This window comes from Mesocricetus auratus, unplaced genomic scaffold (assembly GCF_017639785.1).
Source record: "Mesocricetus auratus isolate SY011 unplaced genomic scaffold, BCM_Maur_2.0 Super-Scaffold_100021, whole genome shotgun sequence".
Classification (NCBI taxonomy): domain Eukaryota; kingdom Metazoa; phylum Chordata; class Mammalia; order Rodentia; family Cricetidae; genus Mesocricetus; species Mesocricetus auratus.
The window spans coordinates 11,309,748-11,322,900 of record NW_024429202.1 but is presented as its reverse complement, the minus strand read 5'-3'; the positions used below and the strand labels follow the sequence as shown (position 1 = coordinate 11,322,900).

Sequence of the window (13,153 nt, the reverse complement as noted above, 5' to 3'; positions counted from 1 at the left end):
ACTATTTTGATATATTAGGCTTTGTTTTACTATGTATTATATGAGAGAAACACTATTTTCAATAAAAGGGAAAATGAAGAAATAAAAAACAAAAAGAAATATTCCCATCCCCTAAGCTCTATGCTTTTAGAGAAGTCAACACAAATCACCATTATGGGCAAATGGAGAATTACCAAATTGTGAAGTTTGGCTGGTTCCCTTAATGTAAGGTACCCTTATTGTAGTCCTGTCAGAGTTGCACAATATTGCTGATTCTTTAGATGCAAAACAAACAATGCCAACAACACAAAAATGGTTCAGAATGTTGGTACAATATATTTTCTTTATTTAAAAAATGTACTTGAACAGCAGCTGTGGCTTCAAAAGAAAATTATTTCCAGTGTGCGAAGAAAAATGGACAAAGATGAAAGGTACTACTCCACCCTTTGCCAGTACACTCAACAATCTGTTCTTCAGCTGACACACAGCTGGGACAAAACCAGGGAGTCAGACACTAAGCCATCTTCTGAATGTTCTCATAGAGAGTACTTACAAGTGCTATGTACAGGTTGACTTGACAGAGGACTCTTTTAGAAATTTCCCAGATAAATGGTCCAAATTCTAACCATCTACAGGAATAGGTGGTTGATGGTTTCAAGGGCACGTTCACAGTGGTTAACGCATCAATAAGCTCAATTACTATCACAATGAGTAGGAAGCTTAAGGTACGATGCACATTCCCATGGCTTAGGATGTGCTTTCCATCTTGGACCACTTTAATCATCTACAGAGACTAAAGAGTGGACACTTCACATGCTATGTGCTCATGATTAAACTTCAATATCAACACTGCAGTCAACACTGACCATATAGTTTCTCAAACTTAAAAACAAATGCAAAGAATACACTACAAGTTTTTTTTCAGCATTTCAAAGAGTATATTGAAGCTGGCCACTTATTTCTGAAGCCCTGACGGACAGGTGCGGGGTTTCTCGGCCTCAGAACACAGATGCTTATTTCTTGTCACAGTCACCATCATTACTGTGACTCTCTCCATCCATAACATGGGCACTAGTAAATCTGGAACTGCTCTGTTTGAGAGAACAACAACATTTTTGAGGTGCACGTCTGCTAATGCCAGGCTGTCTGCAACAGCTTCCCAGTACTACTCACAGACGCAGCGTGGTGTAGAGCAGTGGTTCTCAACCTTGCTGATGCTGCAACCCTTGAACACAGCTCCTTGTGTTGTAGTGATCCCCCCCCAAACCATGGCATTATCCCTCTACTACTTTATGACTGCAATTTTGCTGATGTTGTGAATTTTAATGTAAATATCTAATATGCAGGATATCTGATATGTGACCCCAAAGGGTTGCGACTCACAGGTTAAGAATCAATGATCTACAACCCCAACCCATACTCCCTGAAGCCAGACTTGGATTTGTATGGATTTACCCACATTTGAACAATGACCACTGGAGCAGAAATGTTTAATGCTTACCTTAGGGCCCTCCAGGTGGACCCTAAAGATGAAGCCCAATGGGAAAGCAAGAGCTTCAAGGATAGAATCTGAACTCAGCTGAAGTCAAAACCAAAATGAACTATGGTGTTATGGTAAGACATTCTGCTGCTTTTGAAGTAAAACAAAGAACCACAAGAATACAGCCCATATTCAGAAAAACCTCAAATATAATGCAATTATTACCATATATCTTTACAAAATCCTGAGATGGAAGATGGATCTTTTGTACCCAAGAATACACATGTGTATGCAAAGATACATATATACATGCGTATATTTAAATAGATGAATGGATGATATGTAGATGGATGTATATAGATGATAAATAAACAAATAGTTATTCTCTTCAATTTTCCCATGAAGTAGAAACATATGTTGCATATCTATAATAATATTAGTTTATCATTTCACATTTCAGACAATGCACTACATGTCAAGATGACACCACCCCTAAAATGACTGAAAATAAATAACTTTGGAGTAATAGAATTATGCCTCCAGTGTATCTCAAGTTGAAGATTCTAACCCAGTCCTTCTCCAAGCTACACTCACCAGGAAGAAACATAAACATATCTGAAGCATGATCACCTCCTCAGTCCCAGCTTGTCCAGCTGTGAATTTGCTCCAGACACCCCTCCCTTATCCTCCCAACAGAGAAAAAACCACATACAGCAAGTATACAATATTGTCAATTCACTCCACTACTTTCTCTTGCTGTTTACCTAACCCTACACCCTTGGATTTCTATGGCAGTAGGACCATGTCTCATTCCCTTGATTTCCTTTACTCTCCTCACAGACATCTATTAAATACACTCTGCTGATAAGAACTAATGTTACGAGATAATCAATGACTGACACACCATCACATAGTTTCCTCTGTAAAGTTTGATTAAGGAAATGGGGATGTTAATGGAAGAAGTCTGATTAGCATCTAGGATCCTGGAAAGTCAATGGTTCTAGAAAGATCTTTCGAATATGTTTTTCTCAATGCCTTCTGATGACCTCCCCTAGACTCTATCACTAAGCCTTCAATCTGGATTCTTCTAATTCAACCCACTTTTGGTTGTCTTTAACAATGAAAAGTCTGAAGTGTTTTGGGGATTTCCTGGTTTTTTCTGATGTTTTGCCTCTTTAAAGTGTTTGGCTTATATATGAGATAAGGAATTTTTTAGATGACACACATCGTTCTCCAAATACCAATAAAATAATAAAGGAGAGTGATGGATTATTTTTACTTTTTTACATGTGTCTTATTGTTCTATTTGTGCCAATAAATTTGTATTAATAACAAAAAAATTAAAAATTCTCCCTGATAGTTTGGAAGAATATTTATAGCCTCTTTAGAGTGAACTAACATATGCCTGTCTGTATTTGCTTTCCTCTCAACATTATAACAAACTTAATTAAGGAAGAAAGAGTTTTCCACCAAGAATTCAACTTGTCACTCAAAATATTTGTAATCTATATGTCTTACTCTGCTGTGGGATATTACTTTAACTAGGTAAAGATGTGTTACATTTGTTGATACGGCATTTGTTTAATTATGTAAAGGTGTGTTGCTGCTTCGCCTTGCCTGCCTAAGGCACTTGATTGTCTAATGAAAAGCTGAATAACCAATACCTAGACAGGAGAGGGATAGGCAGGGCTGGTGGGCAGAGAAAATAAGTAGGAAGAGGAATCTAGGTTCACAGGAACAAGAGGAAAGAATGAGGGAGAAAAAGAAGGAGATGCCCAGGGTCAGACAGCCAGGTAGCTGCCAGCCAGTCAGACACAAAGTAGAAGATACAGAATGAAAGAAAGGTAAAATCCCCGAGATGAAGGGGAACAGGTTAGTTTAATGTATAAGAGATATGGGACAAGCCTAAATTAAGGTCAAACATTCATAGTTAATACTGTCTCCGTGTCATGATTTGAGGAATGGTGGTCCAAGAAAGCCTGTTTTTTACTCTGAAGTAAATGAGTAGCAATGCTTCATTCGGACCTTGAGAGATTCTTGAATCACACCAGAATAGTATGGTGATAACACATGAAAATTATGAGACAGAGAACTACAGAGCTCATCTTCAGATCGGGGGAACCTCTCCCCTCCCCTCTCCACATCCACTGTGCTGAACACTTTTCCTGGTTTCTCCTTTCAGTCTCCCCCAACGGACTATAAGCTGCATCCTTACACATCCTGTTCCCAAGCCTGTGTCCTCAGACTTCCAGTCATGCATTCCCCTTTGGTTTGGAAAGAGGATGCATTTACTCTTCCTCCTTTTAAAATTCTTATGTGTGTGTGGGGGCTATATGTGAGAGTGTGGTGTGTGTATTAGTATGGTGTTTGTGTGAATGGTGTATGGGACTTGGTTGCATACCTCTGCATTTGCTCTTGGAAGCCAGAGAAGGAAGCAAAGGTCCAGCTCTACCATTCTTTGCCTTTTTAGAGAGGATCTCTCATTGAACCTAGAGCTAAGCTGGAAACCAGCAACCCCAGCAATCCTCCTGAACACCCTACCTTACCCAGTACTAGGATTAAAAGTGTGCAGACACACCTGACTTTTTGTAGGTACTGAGGACAAATCCAAAAACTTAAACCCTCATGTGCGGGCAGCAAATGACTTACCCAGTGATCCAGTCCCTAAGTCTCTTGTCTTCCTATTTATGAAGTTGTCACTGCCAACTTTCTATCTCTTTAACAAATTCATCTGAAGTAACCCTCAGCATGTTAACAATTCACGCTGTACTCTAAGGTTCCCTTTCCCAGAATAATACTATTGTGGGATGACATGCATTTGGGAGATACTTTAGAAAACATCCAATTAGCTTACAGGTGCTCTGGAAGAGGAAAAGCCTGGATACATGGTGAGCTCTCTAGTTCTATTGCTGCCTTGCTGTGATATTCATCATGTCTTAGGAGAAAGTACTTGTGGCCATTTCCATTTTTTTAATTACATGTAGGACTTGGCAGGTCCATATGTTATATCATTTGATCACCAAAAAGTAATTTAAGGGTTATATGCCAGTTTTAAGATAAGCACGCCAAGGCTCACAGGGTTATTCTCCCAAGGACTAACTGTGAAAGCATAAGAAGCAACTCCTCAGCCCTGCAGAGCCAACAGCAGCATCAATGCTGTCTGACGAATTTTGATGGCACTGTCTTTTTAACAGCAAGCTGTAAGTTTACCCCCTCATAATTATGAGAGCGGGTATAATAAGTAATGGGATCAAGAATCTTCACTCTTTTAATCTACCTAGAGACATTCCTTTTTAATCATCTGCGATGAATGATTGCTTATTACATAATTTTATGGCCCAGATACATACAACACTAAGGTTGACTGAATTATCCTTGGTAAGCACGTGGGGGAAAAAGAAATCACATTTGCTTACCTTGACCTACTTGAATGAACTGATAATGCGGCCATTCAGCCAAATGTTCCCTATCTCCATGCAAGTGTAGCTAAGCCAGAGTGAAAGCTCCATGAATTAGAGGTTTGGGGGTTGTTATTTTGCTTTGGGTGGTGGGGGAGTTTTTTTTTGCTAGTTTTTTGTTGTTGTTGTTGTTTTGTTTTTGCAAAAGCTCTGCTAATGTTGGTGCTTAATTCTCTGTAGCCATCATACAACCATCCTGCTTCCCATGATGCATTGAACAGAACTGTATACTTGTAAGTTTATGCATAAGTTTGTATTCATTAGATAACATAATTAGCATGTTACCTAGGAGGCAACACCTTGACCTTGAAGAGTGAACCACATGAGTGAGACATGTCCCTTCCATGATTCTATTCTGGCCTTTCTGAAGACATCATGGATAAGTCCATTAATGAACGGATTGCACAGAGGCTATGTCACACAGGAGACAAGGACTAGAGTTTACAAGCACAACAGGGGTGGTAGGCATCACAATGAGCATCATGAGCATCAATGGGTCTCCATGGTCGGAATGAAGGAAGGGATGCCATAGCCATTTACAGGTCAGCCCCAGGTTTCCTTAAATGCTAATGAAAGCTTGAGCTCCTGCCTCTGAGAGATTCTGAGAAAAGTGTTCCCAGTAGAACATTTACCTGGATGCAATGGGTTTGGATAAAGGTGATACCCCATGTCCTGGTCCTCAGCCTTCCAAGTCATATCAACCAGAACAATACAGGTTTGGGGGTACACTCTATTTATGATAGATGCATTCTGTCTATGCACCCAAAAGAAACTCATCCTGGACAGAAAAAGTTCTAATTCCAGTCCCAAGATGTGCTTGTGACCTTGGTGAGGCATGCACTTTCTCTCCATTAGATGCTGACCCGGAAAAGTCAATCCTTCCTCCCCTTTTCACAAGGCATTGGGTAGTTTAGTTAAGACAAGGGAGCTTTAACAAGAGCTCACAATGCAATGGGAACTGAAAAGTAACTGTTAAACAAAAAATTCTAGCGTCTCTTGCCAAATGCTTTTATTGTTCCTTGTTGCTAAAAGGAATCCAAATTATGTCAGAAACACCAAAGGTCCCTCAGGTCACCAACTGCTATAAACTGCCCTGTCACATGAAGTGTAGTGCTTGAGAACTCAGGCTCAAGGGGTGTCACACAGCCCCAGAAAACCCTGCACAAGTTCACGTGCTATGGAAGCATTCCCCGTGTCTCAATTTCCTCTTCTGAAATGGGCATGATACGTTCACGAGTAAATCCCGATGAACTTGACTGTCTAGGTGAGGATTAACTGAAGGAACTAGCCCATACAGGAAGATTTAACATGGAGTTCGGCACACAGTGAGTGCCTGATCAGGGTTAGAAATATTACCTCTTCTAATGTCTTCCCTATGACAAGGATTTCCAGATCCAACTAAGTTTAGAAATGGATAAATTCCAATGAGGAGAGCATGAATATGCTAATACCATTAGTGCACAGGCCAGCTCTTCAAGATGGAGGCCACATTATCTATGCTTTGCACGACATGTTTAAAGGTTAAAACGTTTCCATTCTGCAGAAATGTTGCAGGACTGGGATTCAGGGAGTCAAACTTCAAGAAATACTGCTATCACGAATCAGATCTTCATTACACTATGATGTTAAGTTCCTCAAAAATATGAGAAAGAGGGCTCCCAGAGGGATTCAGCAGGCACCTGCCATCGAGCCTGCAAAGCCGAGTTCAATCCCGGAGAGCTTCACAGAGGAGAACCCGCTCAGACCTCTGCATGCCTACCTACCACAGCAAAGTGCTTCCCCCACTCGAAACACACAAATCTAGTTTCCGTTTCTAGCTCACTGGATTTCAGGGCACTTGCTTCCTTCCTGTGAAATTTCTGTTTCTGCTCGCCCTCTAGTCAGGCTTACAGAAGAAGAAAGGTTGCGTGCAATTGGCCATTGCTGAAGCTGGGTCATGAATATAAAATACCTCATTACAGTGTTCACACTATGCGTCCTCGTTCACGCACGTCTAAGAAGTTCCATGGGAGTCTTAGAAAGTACATTTAATAAAACAGGAAAAGAAATACATGTGGACCTACAGCCAAGTTCCCACATTTTTAGTGTATTACATTTAATGTATTTATTCTGTGCATTCAGGGGGAGCATTCCTGTCCTGTGGCATGCAAGCAGAGGGTAGAGGAAAACTTGCCTGAGTTAGTTCTCTTCTTCCCTCCGCAGTGTGGGTCCCAGAAATCGATCTCAGCTGAGCAGACTTGGCACTGGGTACCAGAATCCTCTGCGCCATCTCTCCAGCCGCCATCTTTTCATTTATACATCAAATCTAAGGAAAACGGCTACTGCCCTGGGGTTTACACTCCTATTCAAGCAGAGGTAAGTAATTTGCTTCTTTAACAGACTTGGGGGTGAAGTTCTTCTCCCACTTTAAAACCAAAAGCAGTGACTCATGGTGAGCAGTGACTATTCGTGTTGATAACATTCAACACAAGTCCATGTGGCGGGGCGGGGGGGGGATGGGATACTAGAGCATCGCTGGTCACGCTGAACCTTTCAGCAAAGAGTTTGCATTTTAAACCCAGAGCATAAATTGCATCTTTAAAGTAGTCTTCTCTCTTAGCTGCCTGCCAGATATGCTACTGTATTCAAAGTCAAGTGAAATTTTGACAGGACTAATAACATAATCAGCACCTGTGCAGTAGTGAACTTGACTTGAAGACCTGTGTCTAGTCTACATTTTTTATTACTTTAATTTTAAATAGCTTGCTTCACATATCAATCCCAGTTCCCTCTCCCTCCCCTCCTCCTGCACCCTCCCATCATCCTCCCCCGCCCCTAGCCTCCCACCCTATCGCCACTTCTTTCCACATAGGGAATATCCAAAGTCTACATTTTAACTGAAACAGTCTTTGGGGTTTCCAACTGCCAGGGAATCCTAAGGTTTCCTTGGGACCAGAATCCATTTCACCTGCCAAAATGCTAATTCATTGTAAGAATTATCTTTACTACTAAAAGTGAAATCAGTAAGCAGCGATTACATTTGGCCTCTCGAACAAATTCTCCCTAAATGTTCTTTTGTTCCAAATGCTGTTGTTTTAAAATGCACCACGTTCTTTCTCATTATGAGCAATTAAGGTACTTGTATAGGTGAGTCATGTATTTTATGGCTTAAACTCACTTTGGTGCATTTACTAACCTCCCCATCACTAAGGTTTGTGTATGGGTATTAGTCGTCTCCCAACTGGCCAATTTCACGGACTCCTAGAGGGCCATTCTCCTTTCATGTAGCTTGTATTTATAATGCAATCAAAATTTATAAGGCACTTGAGTTTGTTTCCACCTTCTAAAGCTCCTGCTTCCTCTTTCCCCCAGCCAGGCACCATGACTTTCTTCTTTACCTAAGAGCTACCTCTAAAATTAAGGTTGCCACTTTTGTTCTAGTTTACAGGTTAAAACAAAATCCTGTTATACTGAGTCATGGAGACGGTGGCTCTCCAAGCCTACAATAGGTTAACCTGCTTTGACTGTGAATTTCCCAAAGTCTTGAAGGAGGGACATCCTCAGGGGTCTTAAGAAGAAGTAATTCAGTGTTCAAAAATGGACATGTCTACCTACCTACATGAATCCACACTGCATTTCCATCCACAAAAAAAATACATTTTGATCAATCCACATTCACATCTGCATGATAAAAACAAGTCAGGCAGACACATGGCCTGGCACCCTTAGTCAAGCTGTGGGCTGTGATGCTGCTAGGCCATGCCATTGCTTTACATTGTTTATTAAATAGGGTATAAGTGAGAAATCAAAAGCCTAACATTTGTAAGCCACCTCCTCAGCAGATACCACATACGGGATAAGCATTTTGGGTGTGCTCTTTTCAAAGGGCAAGGTAATTATCCCCCCTTGTAGTGAAGCAAAACTTAGGCTTCAGCAAAAAGCACAAAATTAAACGCAGCCCTACGTGTCCCATATATAGCAAAAGGATAAACGCTGTGTGGGTCCTCTTCTCAAGGACAGCTTCTCTTGCAGAATCTGGTACGTAAGTGCCTTTCATTCAACTGCCTTTCTGAACCTTCTAACGACAACAGCTATACATCAGACTCTTCTCTCTAAGCCACATTCATCATCACCCAACATTTCCTTGTCTTCTAATCATCACCTAGAATGAAATTCACCCTTCTTGAAGCTGACTACAGATTTGTCCAAAACCTCGTGCCTGGTCCCTTGAGCTATGTTATATGCCCATGCATCCACTGGGAACAAGGAGTTCTCTAGCTTCTTTCTGGTCAGGCCAGTTGTTACCCCTCAACCTATGCTTGGAAGTTTAATGCATTGGTTTAGAGTCTGGAAAAGTCAAACTTCCTCCTTGAAGGCTAACTCCATTCCCTAACTCAGCCTTTCTTGTTATAGAATAAGTGCCCTGAGGACTAGACTCATGACTTACTCAATATTACAAGACAGTTGCTAATGGAGCCAAGGTGATATAACCAGGGGCTGAAACTACTTCTGACAAATGGTTTAACCACGTTTTTTCCATTATGCATGCTGCTTAAGACTGTGCTGGAGTTAAGACAAGCTCTGAGTTATTCTCTTGTGAATTCAGAATAGTTAAAGTAATCTGTCCTTGTGCTTGTCCTTTGAACACATATGGGGGACCACTTTCAATGACAGTGAGTTTGTGGCACTGTGTAGTCATGATCTGGGGGGAAAATTAATCAAATAACATTCTCCCATGGGTGGGGAGCATCTTCGTAATGGCGGTTACTGAACAGGTCTTCATTGGTTCTCTAGCGGACAATCTGCCCACAGAACAGATTTCTTAATTAAACTGAATGACCATGTGCCAGATCTGTCTCACATATGCTAAATCAGTTTAATGAACAGGCATCTTGTGTATCAGACTCTTAACTGCAAATATGTATAAATACACATTGCATCCTACTGTTCTGGGCATAGTTTTGAATCCTGGGGAAATAAACCGAGCATTTGTTTCCAAGCTGACTGGCATGTTTCATTTCAGAGTGAACAGGAGGAAAGCTCTCAGGCAGGTCCATGAATTGAAATACTGCAGGGTTCTGAATGGGAAGGGAAGAAATTCTCTACTTCATGTCAATAACCTAAGCCTGGAGTTTTTAAATAAGAAATGGTATTTATTTCGATGTCCGTGTCAACCCAGCATCAACACTTACTCATTTTTACTTCTAAAATAGTTCTAATTTTTAACTCTCCTTCTTCTACATACCAGGAACCACTATTTGGGCCTTCATCAGCCTTTATATGACATCAATTTCTAAACCATTGACTGCATGAGAATTAGCTAGGACATGCACTTGAATATAGACACACAGATACCAGTCCACAGGTTGTGGAATGGGACCAGGACATTCACATATTAAGTAAGCATAGCAGGCAGTTCTGATACAGGGCCTTACTTGGACCAAAACACAGCCCCATGTGTCCATCATCTAAAAATAGAAATCTAAAATAGCTTACATGCATTAAAAACTCAGTTTTTCCACGCCAAGTAAAAACAATGGAAGCTTTTGGCCTTAGTGGCATGATACTCAAAGACCTTGATAGCTCCTTTACTTGGATACTATCCAGCTTGGCAATACTTTTCTAGAATATGTGATGTTCTCATCCTCACAAAACTCTCTTTTTTAAGACCTACTCAAATACTATTTCTGAACAACTCATGCCTGAGACTACCTCTTCCAAGATTATCCTCTCCACACCATGTTGCTCAGAACAATCTCTTTATATTACTATAGATCCCTTGGTAACATCAATAGTAAAATCTCCCATGATGTAATACAACCAGCGACTGACTCATGTTTGTTTTGCCACACCATTACCTTTCCATACAAGAAGCACACTTTGTTTTGTGCCTACCTCCTCTAAAGAAAGCACTCAATAGATGCTTCTACTGGAAGTCATTCTCAGCTATGACTGCAGCCCCATACAACTGATTCCTTATCCCATGTGGTTAGAGCTTATTACACAGGGTCTTAAAGAGAATGGCAACCAGCTCTTAGTTTCTCTATTGCATTTATAACTACAGCACAGAAAGAAAACTATTGTTGGGACTACTGATGAAGATTTTAAAGCAAGCAAAAGGAAATAATAAAATCTAAATGCAGAATAAGTCTGCCAATCATAGAGTAGAGCACAAGTGCTATAGGCTGACCAAGAGAGGGGAAACTGAGCTCTGCCATGAGCAGACCATATCAATTCTCTATGGCTTAGTTTTCTGATGGAAAACAAAGAATGTCCCCTGGGATTTTTTAGACAATGAAGAAAATTTTGGCAATAATTTTCTATAAAGTATAAAAGTACATATTTTATAAAACCTAAGATAAAGGTTGGGGAGTTAAAAACCTTTTGCAACATAGAGTTTCTCAGCTATTCAAAATAACAAGCACCAATGGACAATATGGAAATGAGTGATTGCATACCAATACAATTTTATTTCTTAAAATAGTCCCAAGGGCTATGGTTTGTAGACTTCTGAAACAGACTTAAACCACAATAGGAGCTGAACTTGTAGATGTTAATATTTTCCCTGGAGAAATTTTCTACTTGGTTCAACCTTTTATACAACTTTTTATCGTATCTCCACTGTAATGTGATTACACCATGACCATGTGTATTCACTGGAACCAGTATAACATAGACTATCATCTGGGACTCACTACCTCACATTTTCCATAATTCTGATCTATATTTGTCACCTGAAGTGAAAACAGTGGGGTGGATCTGAGAAAGCATAGTTTCTCCTATAATTTTAGCCATTTTGCCACTTAGAAGTTAATCTGAAATTCTTTGTAAGACACTGAAACGGCAGCAGCAGCAGCCTGACTGATAAGAACGATTTTCTTCTACTTGAAAATTACTTGCATTGATTGATAAACTACTAACTAAGAGCCATGTTAAATGACATCCAGACAATGCTGATTGCAACCAAGGCACTAAGCTGCTGAATGGACTCCATCATCCCCTCCTTCCCCTCTCCTGCCATCTAACTGTGGCAACAAAGAAGAAAATCCCCTAGATTCAGAACTATTTAGGTATTTCTGACCCTCAAGATACAACATCAATGTGACTTCTAAGGAAATTTACTGTGCTATAGCATGAGACAGCAGAAAGATACTGAACCTGTAGTTCATTTTGTGCCTGTTAAGTTGCAGCTATAATAACGACCACCGGAGTTTTATCTAGAGAGTGAGGCCAAGATAAGCATTTGAAAATAAATCTAAAGAATCCATACCTGACCCCTTTGTATCTCAGCATTTATAAGCTGTCTTTTTCCCCAGATTTTTCTGGGAAAAGCTGTTGCCCTCCTCTGCCCACATAGTCCTCTAATGCCTGCCTTCACTGGCAAATCCTTGAGCAATAGCAGCCACTGCAACACAACAAGTTAGGAAATACTCTTGCCTGCTGGCTCTCCGATGCTGACATGTACCTCTATTCTTGCTCTAACTCCTACCATATTTAAGCAGCTCATATGTATTTTGGCTGAGTCAGCTCTTCTCATGAACACTTATGAGCCAGCTGTTTTTCTACAGGTGTCCACCTGGTCTAGTCCCCAGGCTGATCCAATGGCTGTCTTCTAGATCTGTTCAGGTCCTCCATATATTGGTAACAGAAAATGGAAGACGGGGCTAGGATGTACTCTCATCTTGGAGTAAAGTCTTGCCTAGTTTGAAGAGATATCCTCTTTGTGAGAGTGCCTGACTCTTTCTCCACAAACAAACAAACTCACAAATACTTTACACTCAGACTCTACTCCAGGCTAGGATTATCCTTTGACTAGTTTACCTGTCTCTCACTGGCAGCAAATGGCTACAACACAGGCCCTTGGAAGTGTTTGTACAAGTCTCAGACCGGGTCACATTTTTAGTGAAAGGTACCAACTAATCCACTCTGGGAATGTGTACTGTAACTCACTGCCTTGATGACATTATTATCCAGCCCTTTAGAATATTTCATCTGCCTGTGCTGTCACATAGATTTGGCTCAAAATGCATAGCCCCACAGCTAATTCTGGGCAGTCTCTGTGAAGCCCACATGCCTCTTGGCAAACCTGGTCCATTTTGTTCTAGGTGGATCAGATGTTTCACTCTTCCTCCAGTAAATTAGGGTTTGTTCATTTGGAAGTATGTATGTGGGTCAGGTGGGTCCTAGAAGCAAATGGCACTTTCAAAGTAGAAAATACAAGGAAATATAACTTTGGATATGAAGGGGGAAAAAAACA

General features: G+C 40.6%; 1 protein-coding gene across 1 annotated transcript in view; it reads right to left on the bottom strand.

Annotated features, from left to right (window-relative positions):
* Window positions 1-295: 295 nt before the first annotated feature.
* The window catches only part of Opn5 (opsin 5), a 50,053-nt gene continuing 37,195 nt past the window's right edge, over window positions 296-13,153 (bottom strand). The window contains exon 7 of the mRNA XM_021228543.2: window positions 296-1,070. Coding sequence (XP_021084202.2) covers window positions 993-1,070 — 78 coding nt within the window. The 3' untranslated portion in view covers window positions 296-992. The remainder of the gene's footprint in view (window positions 1,071-13,153) is intronic.